This window comes from Galeopterus variegatus, unplaced genomic scaffold (genome assembly GCF_000696425.1).
Source record: "Galeopterus variegatus unplaced genomic scaffold, G_variegatus-3.0.2 Scaffold3525, whole genome shotgun sequence".
Lineage (NCBI taxonomy): Eukaryota > Metazoa > Chordata > Mammalia > Dermoptera > Cynocephalidae > Galeopterus > Galeopterus variegatus.
Window position 1 is genome coordinate 24,520 of NW_007729636.1, and position 26,962 is coordinate 51,481.

At 39.7% G+C, this 26,962-nt stretch overlaps 1 protein-coding gene across 1 annotated transcript; it reads left to right on the forward strand.

The window, feature by feature from the left end:
- Positions 1-939: 939 nt before the first annotated feature.
- On the forward strand, positions 940-26,962 carry HAS2 (hyaluronan synthase 2). The gene is made up of 4 exons (XM_008585337.1): positions 940-1,244; positions 12,708-13,334; positions 24,253-24,354; positions 25,746-26,962. Exons 2-4 carry the CDS (start codon positions 12,708-12,710, stop codon positions 26,673-26,675), a joined length of 1,659 nt encoding a protein of 552 aa, XP_008583559.1. The 5' UTR covers positions 940-1,244; the 3' UTR covers positions 26,676-26,962.

Sequence of the window (26,962 nt, forward strand, 5' to 3'; positions counted from 1 at the left end):
AGGCTCCAGGTACACACGCACACACACGCACACAAACACACAAACGCACGCGCACACACAGACACAAGCACACACACACACGTGCACACACAGGCACAAGCACACACATACGTGGACACACAGGCAAAAGCACACACACGGGCACACACGCGCACACAAACATGCACAAACACACCCGTACACACACACATATGCACGCACGAACACACACGCGCGCACACACACACACACACACACACTCTTCCCAACTGACCCTCACCAGGGCGGTTACTTAGCCGAAGGGCACCATTTGGCTTCAAGACAAATCACTACAACACGACCGGGAGTTTATCTGGAAGAGGGAACTTATCACTCAGGCCTTCAGGGACATCTACAAAGCGAGGTCCCTCGGCACCGCCGTGGAGGAGAGCAGGGAATCAGGTGGTGGCCGGCGTGCGTGCACTGCATTTCTCTGCACACGTTAGCAATCAAGTTAATTGAATTCATTGGCGTTTAGAACCGGCCTCTAGCGGACAGAGGGCTTTGAATGGCCAGTTGCTCTCTCTTCCTCTCCCCCTCTCCGCCTCCCGCCCGCCCGCCCGCGCTCCCAGTTCCCTCCCCTCAGGGTTCCCCAGTCCACACCTCCCTTCACCCCCCTCACCCCCCACTCCCTCCTCCGCCCTATTAAAATACCCACCAGCTCACTTGTTAAGACCCCCTTAAGTTGGAGGAGGCAGAAAGGCAACGACAGCGAGGAGGGAGAAGGCAAGACGTCTGGAAAGAATTACCCAGTCCTGGCTTCGAGCAGCTCATTGAACCGGGGACTTGAACCAGCCCCAGCCAAAGACTTTTCTCCCGATTCTGCGCTTCCCGGGTTCTGCTGAGTCTTCACCGGGCTTTTGCTGATAGGAGAAAGAGACGTTCCGTTATCGGTGCAGAAGGACTGGAGCACACGAAAAAGTTAATTTATTTTGAAAGCACAGATTTCTTTTTTTTTTTTTTTTTAAGAATTGGAAAAAACTGAAATACAACAAAAATAATAAAGAGAATATTGGTAAAATTTCCTTTTAAAGTAGGGGAGAACCAAACATTTGAAACTCCCCTATTCTTTTTAAATGTTGTTTTTAAATTTTTTATTTTTTTTGGCCGGTCGTCTCAAATTCATCTGATCTCTTATTACCTCAATTTTGGAAACTGCCCGCCACCGACTCTCCGGGACCACACAGACAGGCTGAGTACGACTTTATGATCAAGAGCTGAACAAGGTACGTGACACTGGCGCGTTGTGGTGCACGATGAAGGTCCTCAAATAGGCCAGGGAGAGGGAAGATGTTATCCATGTAAGTGTTAAAGAAAAAAAAAAAATTGAGTCAGTTTGGATAGAAAAGTTTGAGGTCTGAACATTTCCAACAGGCTGAAAATCAGGGACTATTTTAGATCCCGGTCAGGTTTAGTCTCTGCCATCCCTGCGGCTCTCGCCAGCAATCCGCGGGCTTTCTGCGGACACAGGTAGCCTCCCTGCCTGGGGAAGGCTGCATGTTTCGAGATGTACTTTTCCATTCTGCAACTTCCGGAGAGGCACGGGGGCTCCCGAGTTGGGAAACAAGAATTTCTACTGTGTGTAAGAAAAATGCTTTCCACACAGTCGTCCCGTTCCCCTTTACCTTCCCAACCCTTCCCTTCTTTTTTCCCCCCGTACACACTGTGGAGAGAAAACCCCGGAATAGCTCAGCGCGTTTTACTTTCAAGTGAGACGCTCGCTTCTTGCATGGAATGCAAAGGGTTAAGCGCTCCGAGCTTCCAGCCCGGAGGAGCTGAGACCCCCGAGAAGGAGGGTTCTCAGCTCTTCGCCACCTCCTCGCCGCTCCCGGCCTCGCTCGGCCACTCCCCCCTTTCCCGGGCCTCCCTCCTTTGCACTTCCCGCACCCCATTAAAGTGTCAAGCTGGGTCTGAGCGGGCTCAACTCCGCTCCAGAAGCCTCACTCGGGCCAGGGGTCCCTGAAGCAGGCGGTGGTACTCGTAGATGGCAGCGGGAGGAGGGCGCGCATCCGTCCTCTCCGCGCTGGGCCAGCCTGCCCGCCGCCCGGGGGAAGGGCGTGCGTGGGGACCGCGCGCTGCGCTCGAGCAGCTGCAACGTCCCGGAGCCAAATCCAACGTGGCACCGAGCACGCCGGCGGTTCCCTCCACAGCTGCAGCTGGGGGCACGGCCCGCTGGGGGGTTTAGGGGCGCCGTCCCGAGCGCCGGCCCCGGGGTGGAGGTGGGAGGGCAGCCAGAGGCTGGGTTGGGATGGATAATCAACACCTTGGGCGGAATTCGTCACACTCGTTCCCGCCCAGGGTGAGCCTGGGCTCTGAAATGGGTCCCTGTGAACAAGAGGGCGGGTCTGAAAGAACGGTCTGTGTGACGGTGAGAACCGGGAGGCGAGAGGGGCTTTTTCCTCCGGCCAAGGAAACGCAGCCGAGGGAAACGGCACTGAAAGGATAATTAAGGCTGGAGAGAGGCAAGGGGACAGAGAGGCGGTGCCTGGGGAGGAGGGCTCACAGGACACGGGTCCTATTACACAGCCGTAGGTGTCAGTTTCCCCCGGCGCCTCTTCCTCCATCCTCCAAATGTCAGCACCGGGTACTTGGGCTCAGGGACAAGGCGCGCCCCTGGGGCGAGGGCGCTGGACAGACGCGCTCTCAGAAGGCACTTGGAGAAGCTCTACTGGCCCCTCCCTGCCCAATTCTCCACCCTTTGGGGCCGTGGCTGCCTAACGGGTCTCTCTAGCAGCTGCCCAGAAACGCTACATTCCTCCAACCCACGTGGCTGGGCTGGGATTGCCTTTGACGTCACACCCAGGGGGAGGTGTGACGCAATAGATCGGGAAGCCCTGATTGGCCACAAAGGGCTTCCCCCGAACTGGAGGCCTGAGTATATGCAGACTTGCAGCCCAGTGCTAAAGCCAAGGAGGCTGTAGATGGCCTTTGCCGAAGAAGGGAGGCGAGGCGGCTGGTGAGGGGGGACAGTCTCACTGCCTTTGTATGTTTCAAGGCTTTGGCTCAGATTTCTCTCTACCGTGAAGGTGTGGGATAATGGGCCTTTGGAGCTGTAAAACCAGTTACGATTTTTTAAAAAGGTCATTTTAATAAAAGCTTTTTTAACGGTTCACATATTCAAACGCATGATGCCAATTTAAAATTAAAACTATTTCTATAGAATGAGCTGGAACGAATATCTGTGTCCATAAACCTATTTGTAAATAAATTTTAAATTTTACGGAAGAACTGGGTTGAAAAGAACTCTTAAATTCTAAACTTTTTCTTTTCCTTCAAATGTGTGGAAGTGACTTATTCATTAAATTAGTCTTCACTACATTTTTCTAGAGGTTTAATAACATTACTCATACAGCCGAGGTACTGTTTTTTGAATACCCATCAGACTTCACTAAAGGTTTTCCTAGTAGTTTGGCTATTCCTCTACATTTTCAATGATAGTTTAATGCTTTCATATACCCATTGTGGTATGTATATTGTGGTGTGTATGTGTTTACAATTCTGGGACAAATAATTCTGAATTCTAGGTGGACGTTTCTGGAGTAAAGCATTGTAACTAGAATATCATCTCTCCTATTCACTTTTCCTTCATATTATCGGAGTCGGATGAATCAAAAATGTATTGTAGGTATATTGACAAATGCACATCACCTGAGTTACTTCTGTAAGGGGTCTTCGAAAAGTTCATGGAAAGATTTGTATTATCTTTTAATTCCATTTTTTCATGAGCTTTATGAAGTACCCTTGTATTGTACCTAGAATTGAATCCGTACTTTACCAAAAGAAGTTACACAGCTTATAAAAAATGAAGGACTTAAGTGACTAGTATCAAAGTTGAATGTCACTCTCCACAAAGCAAAGATGAAAATTAGTCAGCTAACCTTCCTGGAAAATAGAAATTGTGCAATAAATGAATACGAAACTATTACTAGAAAGTAAGTTAGCTTGGAACTAATCATTTTTGTTAGGTCTATAAAATATAGTTCCACAAATTTAAATTTCATAAATACTTTTGCACTCATGGTTTCCTTACCAGCTAAGATTTCTTTTAAAACCTTTTTCTAAGAAAAATTTTAAACACATACCTTTCACTGATTCATTTACTTTCTATTATTGGCACTGTGGAGAATGCCCTTTGTAGATGGATTAAGTTGGACATCCTCTTTGGCAAAGTTGTATTACACAATTATCTTTTAAATCTAACAAGTAGTTTGTTACATTATTACCTTCTTGGCTCTTGCATCAGGTGTGACCCGTGAGTTAATGTAATGGGAGAACAGAACATAAACTCCATGTCTTTTTTTGGGGGGGTCTCCTTTTTATCCATGAACATTCAGGCTGTGTTCCTTTAAGAGGCTGTAAGGACATAGTTACTAGCTGCTGTAATGACAGCTGAACGGGGGACAGCTCCCCGTATAGAAAACTCATTTCCATCACCCCAACTTGGTCTTAATCCTTTCCTTTCTAGCAGCCATCTGCAAAGAATAAGTATCATCCTATTGCATAAAGCTTTATATTATTTAAGTGTATTCTGAATGTTATTTATGTGGAGCTCATATATACATACTGACTTGCCCACAATCTAGGAAAACGTTACTGATAATGAGTCAGTTAAATGTTACAAAGTCTAACTGTTAAATATTTTATGATTTAAATTAAACAAATATTTATTAATGAATGCTTCTCACCTGAATACATCGGTACTGCAGGTAATTAAAAAAATGAATTAAAAGTGTACTTAAAGTAGTCTTTAAGTAGTCATACTATAAGTTAAAATATGATCTGGCCCATAAGAAATAATAACTATTGTTTATCACATGTCTGGTATATTTTAGGCACCAAAGTAGACACTTTGTATATACTATTTTCAATACTAACCTGCAAAGAAAATTTTATAAATAAGGAAAGTTATGCAACTCATTCAAAGTCACAGTGTAAGTAAGGGATATGGATGGAATTTAATTCAAGAATTCATGAATATAATGCTCTTGAAATGCACTATGCTGCAAATGGATTAGTCAGGTTTTAAGGGTACTCAAATTGCGGAGAAATCACATCTGACTGAGAGAAATCAGGAAAGTTTTCATGTCTGAAGAGACAGCATTTGTGCAACATTTGGCTACATGGGGTTTTCACCTATAGAAAAAGTTCCCAATAGTCAATGTAGGTATGTATGGAACTATGATTCTATGTTAAGTCTTTTTGTAATTTTTCTCTTTCACTATGAACTAAGTTTTGGATGGTGAAGTTTAGGAGCCAGTATTTGGGAGAATTGATATTTTAGGAGTAATTGATTAATATTGATGGTGCAAAAGAATGGAAATCTGAAACCTAAAGCTTTAAATCCAGACACAACTGGGGTGACAAGGCCTTTAAAAGGTTGTGACCTAACCTTGCCAGCATGGCTCCAGGGTCTTTGCTAGAATAACTGCAGTGGTACCGGATGGAAAAAGGCAGACTTCAAAGCCAAAGAAGGAAGGAGAGGAGATCAGATGGGAAGAAGAGAGAGGGTCTTCATGCTCTGTGTCCCAGCAGGTAATGTGCCTCAGTATGAAGATTGTTGGAGGGGACTTCATTTGGTTACTTCTATCTCAGGTTTCTAGTTGGGGACAGTAACAGAAGGAATACACATAAGTGAAGTGTATCAATGCAAGTGAGGTCATAAAAGTCTTCTTTGACTTTAACCCAGGGGTTGCCAAACTTTGTTGCCTATTTGACTCTCCTGAGGAGATTTTAAAACTTTCAATGCACTGGTCACAACCTGTATCAATTAACTCATAATGTTGTGGGGCTTACACATCTGTAATGTTTACAGATCCTCAGCTAATTTGGACATACAGAAAATTTGGGAACCACTACCTTCAACGTTTTGCTTATCATACTTTCCTAATTCACTATTAACAGGCAGGTGGTTCGCACGTGTATATATCTTATTACAAACAAGCAGGTTTCCATACTCCTTGATAGTGTTACCTGCCTAGATTAATATACCAAATTCTAATTATTCTACATATGATTTAAGCTGTACTCCCTCCTTTTCCTATACATCATGAGTTTATAGGTAAAGAAAGCCTGTATTCCAAAACCAGTTCTGATATTTATCAGATATGATCTTGAGCAATGCCTTCATTAAAGAAACATTCTTTAAATGTCTCCTATCATCCTTAGTGCCTTTGTGTGTTTAAATATCAACTACAAGTTAAAGAGACACTGACCTAGTCTTCGGTGGATTTTAGAATGTAATGAGGAAGAGAGACAAGTGCACTTTATAATTTAAATTACTCTTCCTTTTGATTAAAATGTTGTCTTATGACAATAATAATGATGATAACCACCAACTATTGAGTGTATACAATATTTTCAGTACTGGGCTATATATGAGGATACTTCCAAAAATTTGTGGAAAAATAAAATTAAAAGATAATATGAATTTTTCCATGAACTTTTTTTTTTTTCCTTTTTGTCTTTTTTCGTGACCGGCAACGGATCGCAACCCTCAGTGTCGCACCCGGACCGGACTGGGACCGGCAACGGGATGGCAACCCTCGGTGTTGCGCTCACACCTCGCTCAGCCAGTGAGCGGCCAGTCTGTATGTGGGATCCGAACCCTCGGCGGGAGTGCCGCCGCACACCGGGCCGGCCCCTTTCCATGAACTTCTTAAAGCACTCTCATACATGCTCTCCTTACTAGTTACAGTAACTGCAAAAAAGATATTATGTCCATGTTGCTAATGGCAACATGAGCCTTAGAGAGTGGATGCCAATAAAAATTTGGTCTCTGCTCTCACCAGTTAACTAGGATGAAGGGTGTGGAAAGGGAGCACTTAATGCAACCTACATTCATCCTTTTTATAGATATTCAGCTATGGGTAGAAGCAATATTAAAATTCATGAGTCTCAATCTTACCCCTAAATATCTAAGCTCAAAGCTATTAATTGAATTGCCCGTGGACACATGACTTATTCACAGAACTCTCAAGTGCTTTGCCTAAAGTCAGATAGCTAATATGAGGCAAAGCTTGGACTTGAATCTCTTTCTTCTGATTCCTAGTCTTTCTATTTTCTTCACCATGCCACAGTTACTGCTTGTTAACTAACAAACAACAGGTTACAGGCAAGGAGAGTAAGGCTGATTAGATGGTTACTGGCAGAAAGTTAACACCACTGAGAACTATTAGTTGATGATTTATTTTTAGGTGCTTAAGTGAATTCCCTTCTTTTAATCTCATAATCTGTTTTGTCAGTCAATATGACTAGCTCCATTTTATAGATGAAGAAACTGAAGACAGCAAGTCTTATGTAAATTGTTCCAGGTCACCCAACCATTAAAGTGGAGAGCCAGGGGTTCAGTCCCAGCTCATTCTGGTCCTGGAGGCCAAATTCTCTGGAATGGATAAAAAATAGCAGGGCTGGGATTTGAACACTAGTACGTATGACTTCAGAACTTTTGCTAATCTGGTTAATACCACATAATTTATCCAGTTGCAAAGACACACACACGTGCATGTCCACTCACAAGTCATTGGAACCAAATGCAAAGTAGTGTATGGGTGAATGAATAATGAATACTGTAAGAGTACTGGAGTTCAAGTTGATAAAAGATCATCTCATTATCCCCCCGGCCCTAAACTTGACCCCTGAACTCATAAGATCACTGAGAATGCAATTCACAATTGCTATAAATGCTTTGGGGACCACCTGCCTTTTCTACCTTTGTTATCCAAAAGTTTTCTAGAGCTGGTCTGGGACTCCCTACAACCATTACCTTTAGATATCTGGGTGAGAAGTTATAGAGCTTGTTCAAAAAAAAAAAAAAAAAGGGAAAAAAAACAAACTGCTGGATGAGGGGTACTTTTAAAGGCTTGGTTGGTTTTGACATATATTCCCTGCCCCTGCAGTAAAGATAGGGGTGGGACCTGTGCCTGTCCATCTGCACTGAATGCCTGAGTCCAGATGGACTTAATAGTTTATTCCTAATATATCATTGAGTACCTGCTACATGCCAAGTCCTGTTTTTGGCACAGTTACACAACAGGTCATGGGACACACAAGTCCCTGTGGCCTACTGGTAGATAGGAAGAATAATTTCTGGTGTTCTAGGCCGACTAGAGCTAATAATATTGTATTTTTCTAAATAGCTACAAAAGAGGATCTTGAACATAATCACCACAAAGAAAAAATAAATGTTTAGGTGATAGATATGCTCTCTACCCTAAGTGAATCCTTGTACAATGTGTACAGGTATTGAAGCAACACACTGTACCCACAAATATGTATTTAATTTAAAAATAAATTAAAATTTAGAAAAATCAAGCAGGGAACGGGGAGAGAGTGTGACAGGGGTCAAGAGAAGGCAGTGTAGAGGGGTTGCTTCAGAAAGGAGTGGTGAGCTGTGATCCTGCAGAAGAGGCATCATCTGACCTAATCTCTGTAGCCTTTGCCAGGTGCTGACTCAGCAAATTTGAACTCACTTCAGCTTCCTCCAGATCCCGAATGGAAGAACCACTTTATGAAAATTATGGGAACTCGGTTCTCACCACTGCACTAGGGCAGTGAGAGCAGCTGTTATTCTCTCATTATTCACCATTTTGCTCTCTGGTTAATATAAGAAGGTCAAGGAGGAGAAAGCTCTGATGCTCAGTGATCCAAAGGGTCCCACGGGGGGTATGTGAGCTAACAGCCCGGCTTTATATCTGCTCCACAGGTGGAAGCAATGGCAACGGTAGTGCCTTATGATAAAACAGGATTTTGGCTGCTGGCATTAGGAGAAGATTAGCTTTTGCATAGGGGGATCTAGCAGCTTCCTTTGAAACGACCCAGTTCCATGTCCCTTTAGGCTATACCACATAGGAGAATCGGAGCCCAGAAGTCTTCTCTCAGTGTTAGCTGGCCTTGTGTCTGTTCTTGAGTGGGTGCCAATTCCCCAGTTTTCGTAACAGCAGGGAAACAATTTTCAAAGTTCTTTCTCAATGTTTCCTTACACAACATGGTTTTGCTAGCCAGAAACAAAAGGATGCCACCTATGTTGTCATGAGACTTCATATTTATTCAGCAAATACTTACTGAGAATACTCTAACCATCTGGCATTAGGCTACTGTGTGGATCCTACTCCTGATTTTGTGACTTTGGGCAAGTTACTTAAATTCTCAGAGTCTTGGTTTCTTTGTCATATGCATATGTTATTTGTAACATGAGATTAACCATGTATTTACCACCTAAAGCCATTAAGATCATGCTGTTAAACAAAACAGACAAGATATGTCCCACTGCCTAAAACCTAATAAATAATGAATTAATGCCATTATAGCAATGATGATGATGATATTGATGATAAAGTTACATTCCTTCATTTAACAAATATTTACTGAATACCAACTATAAGCCAGCCAGGGTTTTATGTCCTTGGAAACATAAGTTGACTTTGTGGAGCTTACATTATAGTGTATCAAGCCATTCCTTAACACTTGGTTTAGCACAGAATTCTGTGGAGAATAGTAGTTTGTAAATAATTTGTATCAAGTCCAAAAGCAATTTAAAAGTCAATTAATAGGCTAAAGTCTGGTATTAGGCAAAACAAAAACCAAAAAACAAGTTTTATATTTTAAAAATTTATAGAATGTAGACTTCTAAATCATCTTTCTACCTGGCAGTAAGCTAGGATTGAGCAAACCCTATTTTCCAATTTGACAATAAAGCCACATGTCTGACAAGGGGAGTATGCTTATGAAACAGTAATTGAATTGGGGATTGTCTCAGGAAGTCTAACACATATGGTGCCCATGTCTATGAAATTGCCCAGGGGAAATTAGAAAGAAACGCATCCTGTGTGTTGTTCACTGAGATCAGTGTATTCCCACAGCAAAGCTAGCTTTCAAATGTGCCTTTTGCACTTTAGCCTGTACTAAGATGCATGTGTGTCAGAGGAGGCAACACTGAGATATCTTGCAGAAATATAAAGCTTTAATTCTAACCATGTTGCCGCAGTTTACCAGACACTTTTCCCAGGCTTCAAAAGGACATTCTGTAGACTCCTATGATGTAAGAGGGTGTTCCCACTTCAGCCGTGGCCAGCAGATGCTCTGTGAACACTCTGTGTCCACGTGTGCTGATAAAAGCAAGGAAAATGTGAATAATGGAAAAGAGTGGCAGGCAATTCTTTTCTGGCTGTGGTGATTTTAAACACAAGCTAAACACACACTTAAGTTTCTCCCTGGCAAAGTGTTGTAGTCCCCTTGAAATTTTTCACTCTTGTGAGAATGACTCATGCCTTGGAAATGACAAGTTCCAAGTCTGGTGCTCCCAGCACCTTTAGGCACTGGGTAATGTACACTTTGGGAGTTTTCAGCATCCAGTCAGCTGTGTTAATTAACAAAGGATGCTGTACTAACTTGCCTTTCGCTGAAAACTCAGCATTTCACCATTCCTCAACAGTCTGAACCTTCCATTTGTGTTATGGTACTTTTATCTGGCTCTCATATTACACACTGTGGTGTCCTATATAGCTGCTAGAAGTAGAACACAGATTTTATTTTTGTTTTGTTTTTTAAGCTGCCTAGTTAACTGATACTTTAAACTGCATTGTGTTTCTGATTTTTTAAAACACTTTCACAAACACTATTTTATTTTGTTTTTTACCACAGCCCTGTGAAGGGTCTTGGACAAATACTATCATCTCCATTTAACAAAGGAAAATGATGTCCACAAGGTAGAATCCTGGTCTCCAAGCTACTTTGCATTACATAGGTTATACTAGTTAGGGTGAACTAAACTCCAAAATGCATAATGGGTAAACAAACAAACCAAAATTTAGAAATTATTTCTTGCTAATTTAAGAGTCCAAAGCAAGTATTCCTGATTAGTGGTTGGCTTCCTTCCATGTGGCAATTTGAGGACCGAGCTGTCCCTACCTTGGGGCTGTGCAATGCCTTACAACCCTGTTGATTTTATCAAGCCTGCAGCAAGGAAAGACAGACTGGAGGAGGCATATCCTCTCTCTTAAAAGACCATGCTGGAAGTGGTGCATCCCAGATTTACAAAGGCTGGAATGCCATGGCCTTACCATGTGGTCTGTACTCAGGAAGGAGAGGTAACAACATAATTGGTGAGAAGCCACACTGAAGTTTCCCAAAAATATAATGCATATCCACTGAGGGCCACCTTGCTGCACAATTACAGGGAATAGAATGTGAATATGGGGTGCAACTCCTGTGCTGAGTAGCATGGTGGCCACGGAACTGTTAATAACCAAGATGATACTGTGTTCTATGTGGACATTCAATTTTATGTTTTGATGAGGATTAGGAAAATATAAACAGCATGTCAAGCAAGAGATTTTGCAGAGATAATTGCCTAGCCTAAGTTTCCTTTTAAAATAAATTAGTTCAGCTTTCAATACTTAGTGAATTGAAAAGATTAAGTACTAATTATATGGAAATATGGCAAAAACCCCAAAGTTGATGTGAATGACTAAAGACGGGGATACTGCATTTATATCAATTATGTCCCTTAGGATAGTTCATTCTTGGAACAGCAAGAAATTAAAACTTTAGGGAAAAAAATTAAATAAAAAGCGTTTACCAAGAACTCCTTTAATGCTCAGCATAGGAAATGCTTTGGGAAATACAGAAAAATGGTTCTCTTGTCTTTGAGTTGTTTAAAACTGTATTCAGGATATACACAAAATTTAGAGATGAGTACAAACTGACTATTATTAAGAGCTGAAATGTGTTTCAGGTTTAATGTCCTACAGCTTTTAATAAAATGGAAACTTACCTGTTGAAATTAAGCATGAGGTTATTTTATCTTTAATTTGCTCATTATTTCTTCAAACATTTATTGAGTTTGCTATGTTTCAGTAAAGTTCCTGATTCCCAAGATCTAACTATTAGTGTTGGTCATGGTGAACGGAGGGGACAGATGTCTGAAAATAGGAGTACAATTTAGAATTACAAGGGTTTTGATGAATATTTGTTCAGGATACTTAGGGATAAAGACTTTTTTAATGTCAATAGGGACTTTGGAAATAATCATGTCTAAACTCCCCATTTAACAGATTTTTTAAAAAGCCCAAAAACTTAGGCCCAGAGAGGTAAAGAGACTCACCCAAGGTCACACAGCCTGTTGATGAACTAGCTAGTACTAGAATCTAGGTATCTTGATCTGCAATCTCAGCTGGCTGCATGAAAAGAATGTAAGCTGAGGGATTTACATTGGAGATGAGATAGAATTACAGATGAGAAATTTTGCAAAATCTCCTGTGGATTTTTCACTGGTCAGTATGGGGTGAGGTGTGGTGAGGGATGACATGGGGCAGGAAGAAAGATTGCTTTGGATGTTAGGAAACTTAGGGCCTATCCATGATCACATAACAGAGTGCAGCCGTAGACAAATGGTCTAACACACTAAAAACAGTTCTTCAGGTATTTTAGTAGATTATGGTTTTAATAGCTCCCTGTATCATCATCCAATTTGATTCTTGAAACGGCCCTCTGAGATGTGCCAGAAGAGCATCCTTATCCCTATTTTGCAGATGAGCAAACTGAGGTGCAGAGAGTCACACAGTGAATTAAGAGAGAAATTGTATAAGAACCCCTGCATGCTTCTAGTCTAATGCCCTCCCCATGATACCACGTACATAACAAGCATGAGACAAAGAATGGTTAACCAAGAGTGTCATCTGATTATATTACAGATGCATTGTGAGAGGTTTATATGTATCCTGAGAATAATTGGAACCACACTTTTTGGCGTCTCTCTCCTCCTTGGAATCACAGCTGCTTATATTGTTGGCTACCAGTTTATCCAAACGGATAATTACTATTTCTCTTTTGGACTGTACGGTGCCTTTTTAGCATCACACCTCATCATCCAAAGCCTGTTTGCCTTTTTGGAGCATCGAAAAATGAAAAAATCCCTGGAAACCCCCATTAAGTTGAACAAAACAGTTGCTCTTTGCATCGCTGCATATCAGGAAGATCCAGACTACTTAAGGAAATGTTTGCAATCTGTGAAAAGGCTAACCTACCCTGGGATTAAAGTTGTCATGGTCATAGATGGGAACTCGGAAGATGACCTTTACATGATGGACATCTTCAGTGAAGTCATGGGCAGGGACAAGTCGGCCACTTACATCTGGAAGAACAACTTCCATGAAAAGGGTCCCGGTGAGACGGATGAGTCACATAAGGAAAGCTCGCAACATGTAACCCAATTGGTCTTGTCCAACAAAAGTATTTGCATCATGCAAAAATGGGGTGGAAAAAGAGAAGTCATGTACACAGCCTTCAGAGCACTGGGACGAAGTGTGGATTATGTACAGGTAGGTCTCCACATTCCTGCCAGGGCAAACATACATTTAAATAAAGCAGCTTTTGTATCTCTCCAGTCATATGCTATAGCCCATCCTTGTCCCTCCTGAACACAGTGCTCCTTTCAGTTCATTTGAAAACAGCACGACTGTTGAAAGCACATTTTGAAAGGGAGAGAAAAAAATCTAGCAAAACTGTTAAGACTATCTATGAAAATGCTCAACTGGTGCAGTGTTATTGGTTAAAAATCAAGATTATTTTGAAAGGAGACCCTTCCTTCCCTTCTCTCTCCCTCCCTTACCTTCTCTGCCCCCTTGATCCTGCCAAATCAAATCCAACGTCATTTTCCACACTCTTAAACTTCCAGCTTTGTAAGAAAATAGTGTCTGCTCTTTTCTCAAGGGTCTTGAGAACATCTGCAGGCTGAAGGGAAGGCTATAAAGTGTTTTTCACAGAGATTGGGCAAAGCGGGGGTAATGAGAACAATTTTGATCTAAAAGAGCAAGGAATTCAAACTTGACAGAGAAAAAGAAAAGGAAAACGAAAACAAAAAGAAAAAAAAGTCTTAGAGCAAAACCAAAGCAATGTTTATTTCACTCTCCAAACAGCATTACCTCACTCACTGCAACTTGACCTTTGAAAGCATTTGTGATGGTGATTGCTTGCATGAAAATTAGACAGGCTGTGTCTCTCCTTAATTCCCTGACACCTCACTGCAGGGTTTCTTCTCTCCTCTTTCTCACTGACTCTTTCTTCTTTAGAGCATTACTAGGTCCCTATGAGTTTTCTAGTTTTAATCTTCTCATAGACACTTTAGTTAAATTTTGGCCATGATGATATTGAGAAGGGAGAAATGTCTCTGGTTTAAGAAATCTCCTGGGACTCTCTCCCTCTCCTCTTAAAAGCGAAATCCTAATTTTCAGAAGTCCCATCCTATTCTTTAAGGGCCTTTGTTGACACAAAATTCTGCCCAGTAGGTCTTGATGGGTGTAACGAGATGGGAGTGAGCACTGGCTTTATAGAGTCAATTGACTAAGGTTCTAACCACAGCTATTACCAGCTGGTGTCCCTTGAGCAAAACCACCTGCCTTAGCCTCAGTTATCTGGATAGAATAAACCAATCTTACAAGTGGTTTGAGATAATTATTTCAAATAATATATCCCAAATGCTTAGCAAAAGTTACTTATAATATTATTGTTAATATAATTAAAGCTTTTACTGTTAATATTACTTATTATATTATCATCTAGTCCTTACTCAAAAACTGTAGTATCTGTCAGTTGCCACCATAGGGTTAATTTCAGTTAATTATCTAACAGTTTTGAGGCATTTCATTGACAGCAATCTGCGCATTAATTTCACTTCTAGGGAGTTGGTAAGAGTTTCTGATATTTCTCCTAATTTCTCAATGGTGGAACTTCCACAATTAAGATAATTTCAATAATCTCAGGACATTCAGTATTTACCTAGAGCAATGTGGGGCCTAGATGAGAGGATGACACGATATTTTAAAAGGAAGGAATTCCCGGGGAACTTAACAGAGGATATGAAGGATGCAGCTATGGGCCTAAAAAGAGAAAACATCTGTTTTGATGTTTTGCCCTTAATTCTAGTTAAAACTGCTACATTTGTCATTTCTAATCAAGGCATCATTGTGTGTTTTTTTCTTTTCCTTTTTTTTTTTTTAACCTGCTCCTCCCAAAATCCCTTTTCCCATCATTCTTGTTTTGAATTTTGTTTGTATCCTTGACAACTTTACACTGTGCCTGTCCAGGAAAACATAATACAAAATATGAAATGTTAGAGTAGGCTTCCTGCTGCAGCTCTAATTGAGCTTGAGAACTTTCCTTCCTCCAGGCTGAAGCCTCCAGATAGACTGACCCAAGCAGCTGCTGTTAACTAGGCTCTGATGCTCTTGGGATTCTCAGCCAGTTCTAAGCACTCAAACGAGGGCAAAAAATACCTAAGCATCCTGATATTTAGCCATGTTTGACCTACAAAAATGGCAATTTCATAAGGCTCATACTAAACACTGAACACTTTCATCTTCTATTCTGACTAACCCAGTGTTTGAGAATTGCAAAGCAGAAGCCACAGAAAGACAAAAGGGAGAGGGGTCTGAGGATGGTGGTTACTAATCATTACAAGTGATTAAACTTGGAGTGCAGGCTAATTAGGGAATGAAGGAAGCAAAGTTCAGCTGGTAATACACCAGAGAAAAAAGGGACTGGGGAAGAAATTGATGATCTGCTCACATGCTTGCTGGAAAATTGCTGTCTACAGAGGTGGCCAAAAATGTTGGTTTCCAGTTGCAGCTGGGTCCTGGGTGCTCAGCAGCACTTGATTTTGAATAGATGACTTGCTTATTGCTCTCATGACCTATTATTTCATACCTTCCCCACTTTCCCAGCACCGTATCCAAACTTCTCCCTGCTTAACTACTAACAGATGACCTTGCCTCCTGCTAAAGAGAAAATCAAAATTACTGGTTCTGGGTGCTGTCAAGATTATTTTTACTCTCTTCTGGTTACACAGTTTCAAGAGCACCCAACCTCACTTCCTGTCTCAAGGTTGTCTTTTCTACTGACACTCTTGGGACCTCTGGGTTTACTTTCTTTGGTCTCCTCAAGAACAAGCCTTTATCTATTGCCATCTCTCTTTCTATCTGTCTCAGCCTTGTAGCCATTCAAATAATTAATGCTGATATGGAACACTTAGGGACCTCAAGTCTAGAAAAAAGCCAGGGTCATAGAAAATTTCTCTGATGATGCCGGTGAGAAAATTTCTCTGATGATGCCGGTGGTTGCTTTCAGAGATAGAGAAGACAGAAAAACAGAAGAAGTAAAATAACGAAGTGAGAAAAGGAGATAAAAGGAATGATTTTTTTTAAATGAAGATTTTTAAAATTAAGAATCAATGCATTTTCTGGAGAAACTTTGATTTTCAAAAATGGACAGATTCTGACCTGTCTGGGTATGGTTTAAAGTAGGGCAAAAGTCTTGCTTACCTCTTCAGAATAGTGTTTATACTGGCTTTATTTTTATTTACTAAAGTAGCACACACATTTATAATAGCATGTTTTAAAAATATTAAAAAGCACAATTAGCAAAATTAAAATTATCTGCAACAAATACGTGACTGATAGATTAACGCTTTCCAGTGTATACATTTCTGGTTTTCACTTATTTTTAAAACAGTTTGAGACTATTTTTTTTGTATCCTGTTATAATTTTTATGTAACATAATCAGAAGACTTAATATATAACTTGATATCTGGAAATGTATAATTGCTTTATTCATATCTTTTATCATTGAATATGTATATTACAAGTTAAGTGGCTGCCAGTCTATATGACAAAAAGAAAAAACAAAAACAAAAACAATATCCCCTGATGTGTGCATTAGGGTTTTCCCAAGTAGAAAATATACAATAAATATGATTGTTTTTCTAAGAGGGAATATTTAAAAAGGCAATTTCATTATTAATTTAATCTGGCAGCATCCTGAGTATTCAAAATTATTTGAATGGGGAGAAAAGTAAGGCTATATCATTCATAATAGTACAGTTGACCCACATTATTCATGGATTTTTTATTTCCAAATTTCCCCTCTCCCTAAAATTTACTAGCAATCCCCATCAATACTTGCAGTGCTTTGGCGGTCATTTGTATACATGTGCACAGTGCAAAGCAATTTGAGTCACCTAATGTTCATGTTCCAGTTGAAGACAAACAAGATGATACTTTGCCTTCTTGTTTCAGCTTTTATTCTGTAAACAATTATCTTCTTCATGGTCTATTTAGTCCCATAGTTTTCACATATTTTTGTGCTTTTTGTTAGTGAGGTAGCTGTTTAAAATACCCCCCAAATGTAGTACTGAAATACTGTCTAGTGTGCCCCAACCCAAGAAGGCTGTGATATGCCTTGTGGAGATGAATTTCCTTCAGGCATAAGTTATCATGCTGTTGGACATGAGTTCAATGTTAATGAGTCAACAATTTATATTAAATAAGGCATATTTAAACAGAAGCACAAATAAAACAAGGTTATATATTAATCAGTAGACAAAAATGTTATGACCAGAGTCTCAGAGGAACCTAACCCTGTATTTCTGCTACAAGCAATTTTTCAGTATTTGCTAATTCAGTGCTCATGGCAACTTTATAAAACATAACTGTGTCATGAATAATGATAAAGTGTGTGTAACATTTGACTGGTTCCTGTTCTGAATAGGAAGCCTAAGCAACTGAGATATTTCAAGGGCCAGTGTTGAGAATAGTATGTTTCTTTGTATGCTTCATTTTGGAGGATAAGATTAAGAGCACACTAAAATAGGAATGAGGAAATCTGAATTCTAGACCCAATTCTGTTGTTTACTTGCTATGGGCCTGGCTTCAATTGAGTCATCAATTGAGCTGGTAGAACAGACAGATTTCTAAGACCCCTCCCAGCTCAGTACTCTTAACTCACTACTGTTTTAACTCCTCTGACATCTTAAGTCCTTCTAGCAACATACTGAGGCTCTAATAAAGCGAGATCGAAAAAAAACCAAAAAGGGATATCAAAATTTTCTTTTCATTTATCAGTTACTGTCATGTTTCTCACTTCCACTTTTAATCTACTCTGTCCCTCCAAGCTGGGTTCCTGAATATACATCTGGATTTAAGGGCTGCCATTATGGGCTTTTCTGATTTCCTTCCTTAGAGAGAATTCCAAACATTTGGAATAAGGGTGTTTCATGGCTTAAGTCTTAGAGGTAACAACATTTGGTTTCCTACTTTTCCATCTGGTTGTCGCCTTTGTTTTGCACCTTCTATAAAGTTCACTTGTGTTTAAGCTTTCCTCGAAAAGATAAAAGAATAATCAAAGGATTCTTTTCATCACTTTAATGTGTGGAAGAGATTATAGGTTGATGGTACGTAGGAATTCTTTTATAACAATTTGGATAATTCATTCTACCAAGGAAGGCTTGTATCTTTCTAATTCCCTTTAGGAAAAGGAGCAAAGAAATACCAAACTGCTTAGGTGTCTATAATGTAAAAGTTTTCTGTTGGCTAGACTTGAGATCAACCAAATTATTGTAAGAGAAGAGCATCCTCCCTATTCCTTGATGCCTTTCCTAAAAGAAAGATTATCTTCTTTTGGAGGGCATTTTTCTTCCTTCTGGGATGGTTTTATTCATTAATTTCAAAGGGTCTTTATAGCTCTAAAATTCTTAGATTTTATGATTTTGTATTTGCTGCTCAGTCTGAGGCTGGTTAACTTAGCTTTATGCTTACATGTAAATTCCATTTATCCAGAATCCATATAAAAAAATCAAGATTTTTAAAAAAATGAAGTATCATGCAATATTGATAAGATTCTAGCAGTTTGTTGCAATATTACTAATGACCATACACTATGAGCCTTTGAATTATATTTTTGGTTATGAGAAATTTATAATTGTGTATAACAATCTATTTTTGTAAAGGTTATTTTCTGTTTTTATTGTTTGGTTTCTCCCATATCCTGCATGTATATGGTCCCACAAAAATTACCAGTCATTTGTACTCTTTTTCACCAGACAATGCAATTCTCAGGGTCTAAATTTAAAAAAAAAATGTTTGTCATCTACATTTACTTCTAAAACCAAAGATTATGTTTCCTGATTAAAGCAGCATCACATTCAATAAGTTTGATGTTAATGAAGACATGTCAAGTCAAGATGCAACAAACACTTCGATAAGTCTTAATGGGTACAGGGTCCACCCTCTGCTACATGATGAGCTTTTACAGATTGCACCCCAAGTGTTCATTCCGGGCCATAAATGAATCATAGTCACCTGCAAACCACTTTCTAATTATTCTATTTCTTGCCCCTAGCTAACAACCCAATCTTAGGACTTTTACATTTTCTGCTCAATAATTCAACTTGTTTACTTTAAATTTGTTGGGTATTAGAAGAGGCACTCATTTACCTTTCTCGAAGTGAGTCATAGCTTATTTACAATAATTATAAGAAGGACCCCTTCTCTCTTTGGACTAGTGTCCTGAATTTGTGCCTCTGATTTTTGTTTATCACTCAGCATACATGACTTTCATTTTATTGAGCATTTACTGAGTCAGCTGTTATTAAGTGCTTTACATACATTATCTCATTAATTAACCATTACAACAAACTTACAAGGTGGATATGATTATCCATATTTTTCACCTGAGGAATGAAGGCTTAGAGAGGTGAGGTAAGGAGTTCAAGGTTAAAAACTAGTCCAAGTTTACATAACTGGTAAATGATGGATTGGGACCCAGATCGTTTTGTTTCCAAAACCTTGTATAGAGCTTTATCTTCCTTTCAGTGGTGTGTTAACTCTAGTGTTGTACTTTTAGGAGTTCAGGGAGATGGCAACATCCCATGTTTGCTAGTAAGTAACTATTTGTGAATTTTCTTTTGTTGTTCTGGACCTTACCCATTTTTATTTGAGGAATTGTTTTGTTTTTTTTTTAGGGGGGAGGGGAATGAGATACAGAATTTCCATTTGCTTTGTGGTTAAGTCGTGGCAGGGACCAAGAGTAAATTACACACACTCTAAAGATGGTCTTGCTGGGTCAAGGTTAAGATGAAGGGTCAAGGTTAAGAAAGGTTGAGGCTTACAAGTAGGAAAAGGGTGAAGTGAGTAGCACCTGGAGTCTTGATTTATTTCATCCTGTTTCCTCATTGAAGTCAGCCGGCCTGATTAAGATTTTTCCTTGCTGGGCCGGCCCGGTGGCGCACTGCTACAGTGCGCCGCTTGGGAGCGCGGTGGCGCGGTGGCATTCCTGCCGAGGGTTCGGATCCCACATACAGACCGGTTCCCGCTCACTGGCTGAGCGAGGTGTGGGAGCAACACCGAGGGTTGCGATCCCGTTGCCGGTCCCAGTCCGGTACGGGCGCGACACTGAGGGTTGCAATCCGTTGCCAGACACGAAAAAAGACAAAAAAAAGGAAAAAAAAAAAAAAGATTTTCCCTTGCTGTGTTAGCTGTCAATGCCATTTAAAGTGGTATGGGAGGTAGGGAGGAGATACATCAACCAACCTAAAAGGAAAGACTTTAAAAAAGTGAAACATAGAGACTAGGCATTTTAGACTTGGGTTCAGTATTTGAAAGGCATTTGGTAGAATCAATAACAATATTTCTAGAGAAGATTTTAGTTTAGATTGTTGCGAGGTAGATTAACTTTGTTGTTGTAGTGTGAAAGCAGCTGTAGATAATATGTAAATGAATGAGCATGGCTGGAACCCAATAAAATTTTATTTACAAACACTGAAATTTGAATTTCATATAATTTCCATATGCCACAAAATATTACATTTTTGATTTTTTTTTCAACTATTTACAATTGTAAAACTATTCTTAGCCCATAGGCCAAATCAAAAGAGGTAGCAGGCTGGACTTGACCTGTAAGTCTTAGTTTGTCAGTCCTGGTTTTAGATAGGAAGAGGGAGGGTGTTCACTCTTGGCTAAAACAGGGAAGCGGGAAGAACAATGGTCTTATGCACTGTAGGTGGTGATGTGGTTAAGACTGAGGTGGCTGGTTCCACCCAATAATGTCTTTTTGTCCTGATATTCTCCACTCTTTTTACTCAAAAGTTGGTGACATTGCTGTATTTCCGTATCTCCTAGTGAGAAAGCTTATAACTAGTGATCATGTGGTTTCCACAAATTACAGTGATACTCTCAGCGTGGCCAAAAAGACATTTTGATTTGTTCTGTTTCCTGTGTGCAAATCATGTCCTATAGTTTTTCCTGAGGTTCAGCTCTGTGTGAACTGTTCTATGTCTCCCACAGATTGTAGCCAAGAGCTAAATAGCCAACATTCATGAAACTGCATACTTGTTATTAATTAGCGAGGAGACAACTAGAAATCCTGACCCTATCCTATAGATTTTAAGAAGTGCTAGTTATACTCTTTACACCCTAATACATGCAAGTGTCATTGTGTCTCTGAATGCACATGCTTTACAGACTGTCAAAGACTGGCTTTCTAGTTGGCATTCTATCACCAAATAGCATCCAGAAAGTGAAATTCTTTAAAGCTCTTAAATCCCACGATAACAAACCATTTCCCAAGAGATTTCTGAGAGCTTTTTATCTGACTAGCTAAACTCACCATATGAGCAATCTGTGTTAGAGAACTTCTGGCACTTTGCTGTTGGAAACTGGGAGGGGCGGGGACCAATTTAAATATGCACAACCTCAGAATGTTTGGTTCAAGTTTAGTCATTTCATAGAGGCAGTTGCCCTAGCCTGCTTGTACTCACAAGCAGGAAGAGTTATTTGAACATTAATTCTGGATTGCTCCCTTCCTGTTGTTTTTAGTCTTATTTTAGCTTTCTGGTTTTACCTTTCCCAGCTTGAGTCAATAGGGGTGGGTGTGGCCATACACTCAGGATGCTGGATTTTAAAGGAGGGTTGGACTTCTGCCTTCACCTTTCTCTACCCTCATTACAGGCCTTCTGCAGGGTCATAGACATATACAAAGCAGTGATGGAGAAGGCATGGGAGAGGCAGAACACTGCTTTCAAAGGAATTCATCTATGCTCCTGAAGCTTGTATTGCTTGGAGACAAACCCAAGTGTTAGAAAAATCGTTTTTTCTACAGTGAAAAAACTAATGCCTAGTTTCTGTTTAAATTTTTTTTTCTTAAAAATAAGTGAGACTAGGCTGAACCTAAATGGAAAGCCAAAACTAATGAATGGGTTTTTATTTAGAAAATGGGTGCTTCTGAATAAGAGAATAAAATAGAAATTCAAAGGTTAACCCCCAAATTGCTATGATTAGTTAAATCTGGAAGGATGATAAGTTCACTTTTTATAACTGGATGCCCCATGGTTCCTTGAGTCATAAGATCCAATAATGCATTTAAATTGCTATTTTCCACTGCATTCTTCATTAGCATAAAACTTTTTCAGGATAAAAAATATAGCTATTAGTAAAATTGATATACTTTTTAAAAATGTTGGGATTCTTTAGCTAGTAATGTGACTGACTCATGCTACCTGTATCTGAAGTCTCCTTCAACTCTAATACTTTATGTTTGCACAAATTGTTTGATTAGTTTTTTGGGTTTTTTTAATTCAAAACTGTTACATCAAATTCTTACTATTTTTATAGTTTGGGGAACTGTTAAGATAGTTATTTTTGATGTAAGAAATAGGCTAAATCTTGATTCAGTTGAACCAGTATAGCCAGACTTGATGGCAGAATAATGGAAATTACATCTAATACCCAGTCTCTGTCAATCAAGTTATTCATTGTCTGGAAGGGGATGACAAACTGGTTCATCACACGTCAGTTCTGATCAATTTATGTCTGCTAGGGCCTTACTGCATTCAGCAGAAAAGAATACTATGTCCAATTAGTAAATGTTGCAAGGATAGGGAGAGGGGACAGTTTTTTCCTTCTGCTTTTCTCTAATCATGTGGAGGAAGTTCCATCCACTGGTATAACCCACCTGGCCTTTGCCAGTGTCTCACTTCTTTCCACAGGGAAGAGGAGTGGCTTAATCTGACTGGTGAGTATGGAAGGAGTAATGGGTAGACCCGCTTCTCCCCTCTTTTCTCTAGGAGTGGGCTACCCCCAAGGATCAGGCATCAGCCATACCTTTTGAATGGGTGTACACTGTATCTGCCCCACTTAGAGGCTGTTTGGGACTAAGTCTGTCTAATAATAACAGTTTTATGATTTGAGGGAGGTGGGGAAGATGGAGTCACGCACAAAAATCCCTAGGATTGAGAATAGAAGAGAGGTGGTTCCCCAAAGGAAAATTAAGGGGCTGTCCCAAAGCACAAATAGTAGCTGCTGGCCTGGCCGAAACATGCATGGTTCCCTGAAGTGGAAGTACTTAGAATTCTACCAGGCAGAGCCAAACGGGGGGTTGTTATTATAAGGAGATTCTGCTGTGTGGCATAGCTATGAGAGCCAGAACAGAGAGGGTGGCAGGATGTCACCGTCTGGTCCAACATCACCATACACAACAGAATTATAAAACCCTCTTCTCCACAGATATAAGCCCTGTTCTCCATATCATCTTTATTCTTCTGTTTAATTTTTCAGTGGCTCAAATCAGGCTGGAAAAAAAAGTACTATTTATAACCCTGTCCCCTTTGACCCTTAATAAAAATGTTTATCAGGAGTGCACAAGAATAGACTAATATCAATAATTTTCTTAAAGTTGTAGTTGTTCTGGTTTCAGAATTGCTGTTTTTTTTTTTTTGGCCCATATAAAGATTGTTCTTATAAATAGGTATTCTACTATGATTTATATCATAAATAAAAAGGTGTTCTGAAGGTCATGCTATTTCTCTTCCTGATACAATGTCATTTGCTAAGCCCAGGTCATATGGGCAACTTGCTTCAGATCTGTGCAGTTACCTGTAGAAGAACTGCTCTCCTGTCTTTTATTCATCATATTAAAATGGGTGGAAATAACTGCTAAATATGTCTCCCTTTCAATACTGTCACAGGATTTTCTTATCATTTAGACCTGAGAGACAAGTTGCCTAAAAGCCTTATTTAAGGCAACTGGAAAAAATAAAAAGACATCTGGGGTGACCAACCATTCCAGTTTTCCAAGACTGTGGTGTTAGCTGGGACATAAGATTTTCTTTGGCAAAATTGGGAACTCCGTGGCAAACTGGAACAAGCTGGTCACTCTACAAGACATACCCAGGGCATCATTTCAGCTGTTCTACCCAGCAATGTTATTAACTTAAATATTGAGCTTTCTGGAAAAATAATGTCTTTGTATTGACCATGATATAACAAACCCTTTGCTGTCCCTGTGATACTTGCTCCCTAAGGCCTTGTGACAATAAAAGGCTCACAGCATAGTATCTATGCCCAATTTTGACTGTATGAAGTGAACTCAGTTCTTCCTTTCCTTTAACTCATTTTCTTTCGTCTTTACAGGTTTGTGATTCAGACACCATGCTTGACCCTGCCTCGTCTGTGGAGATGGTGAAAGTTTTGGAAGAAGACCCCATGGTTGGAGGTGTTGGGGGAGATGTCCAGGTGCATAAGGCTTCATTTTTTGCACGAGACACTTTTAATAGCACTCCAACCCACTGACTCATTGAGTATATATCTATTACACACCAAGTCTGTACCAGATATTGTTCTTGGTGATGGAGACACATTAGAATGTTCCTTGGACCCACTTCACTGTCTCTTTCTCTATCTATGTTGAAATAATGTAGAATTATCTTGCTTAGTCCTGGCGTATAGCCAATGTCTGTAGTGCCTGATAAGTTATATGCAACATAACATAAGTGTGTAATGATTTCTGCCAGATATCCTTGGGCCACAACTTAATGTTTAATGTTCTTCTAAAATCTGATATTGGAGTTCATTTAGTTACAAGAGTAAAGAAATGAAAGTATAATAGAGAATAAATTATGTATCTTATACCTATATATTTAAAAGTTGGCCAGTGTGTAGTTGATGAAAAATGAGAGTTGGAAAACTAAGGAAGAATGGAGAAACAGAAACTCAAATTTATACTCGTAAGAAAAGCAAAGAAATAATAAGTGGGTTTTCCAATATGGCCCATCATGTGCTGTCAATGGAGAACCAATTAGTGAAACAAACATTAAAGAAAGTAATTTGTAGTTTATGCTATCAAAAAATGAATATGTAAAAACATGTGAAGATTAAAATAGGAATCCCTTGCAAATATCAGGTTAGATTTTAGCAAAAGGTAACAAGCACATAAAACATTGACTTTATTTTTTAATTTTTTAATTTTTTTGAATGTCGTGCATATACTTTTTAATGAGCAAATTATAATTTGAAACTTTCAGAGGAAACAGTAGGGATACAACATTTAGAGAATATGAAAATTAACTTAAAAACTTAGATATATTGTGTTGCTGTATAATACATTTTATATATGCATGTTGATAACGAAGGCAATAAATTGCCTTTGAAAGGACAAAGAAATAGCCTGGTGATAAAACAGAAGCATGCAAAATCCAGATGAAAACTGAACAAAAATGAAACAGAGGAGAGAATTTAGAAATATTGCCAAGAAAAAGCTGATAATTTTCAATAGCCTTTATATAAAGCATTACATCAGAATGTAAATTTTGCAGGAAGGTCAGAGAGAACTCTATTATCACTGGCATTGCAAAAATAAAAGTGTGGAGAAAGGAGAAGGAAACTTAACAGCCCCAAATTGGATGAGTTGGAAATTAACCAGGACGAGAGGAACTAGGACATATAAACCTTCAAATCTTATATGGTAGGAAAGAGTGCCTGGGAGACTCAAAAAGAGGAAGGAAGACAAAATAGAAGGACAAAAATAACAAATTTTACTCCAGGTAGTAACCTCAGGCTGGTGCATGTTTTGTTGGTATTTTAAGCTAAAACTTACTTACCTATTACTTATTTTTCCCATCTTGCAGATTTTAAACAAGTACGATTCCTGGATATCCTTCCTCAGCAGTGTGAGATACTGGATGGCTTTTAATATAGAAAGAGCCTGTCAGTCATATTTCGGATGTGTCCAGTGCATTAGCGGACCTTTGGGAATGTACAGAAACTCCTTGCTGCATGAGTTTGTGGAAGACTGGTACAATCAGGAATTTATGGGCAATCAATGTAGTTTTGGGGATGACAGGCATCTAACGAACCGGGTGCTAAGTCTGGGCTATGCTACAAAATACACAGCTCGATCTAAGTGCCTTACGGAAACACCTATAGAATATCTCAGATGGCTAAACCAGCAGACCCGTTGGAGCAAGTCCTACTTCCGAGAGTGGTTGTACAATGCAATGTGGTTTCACAAACATCACTTGTGGATGACCTACGAAGCGGTTATCACTGGATTCTTTCCTTTCTTTCTCATTGCCACAGTCATCCAGCTCTTCTACAGGGGTAAAATTTGGAACATCCTCCTCTTCTTGTTAACTGTCCAGCTAGTAGGTCTCATAAAATCATCTTTTGCCAGCTGCCTTAGAGGAAACATCGTCATGGTCTTTATGTCTCTCTACTCAGTGTTATACATGTCAAGTTTACTTCCCGCCAAGATGTTTGCAATCGCAACGATAAACAAAGCTGGCTGGGGCACATCTGGAAGGAAAACCATTGTTGTTAATTTCATAGGACTCATTCCAGTATCAGTTTGGTTTACAATCCTCCTGGGTGGTGTAATATTCACCATTTATAAGGAATCTAAAAAGCCATTTTCAGAATCCAAACAGACAGTTCTAATTGTTGGAACGTTGCTCTATGCTTGCTATTGGGTCATGCTTTTGACGCTGTATGTGGTTCTCATCAATAAGTGTGGCAGGAGGAAGAAGGGACAACAGTATGACATGGTGCTTGATGTATGATCTTACATTGTTTGACGTTTGCAGTCACACATGCAGACACACACAACACCTTAGTTCCTCTAGGGGCTGTACAGTATGGGGGCATCAGACAGTGCCACCAAACTAGACATATCACTGCTGCTCGGACTTGAACAAAGACATTTCTAAGGTTTATTTTTATTCTACCAAAGTAAATCGATACATCAACAAGGAGAAACTCAGATTTAACCTGTTATTTCTATGAAAATGGGAAGAATTCTTTGTTTATGCACTTTTTCCTTACTGTGCATCTGCCTGACAATGTTTTG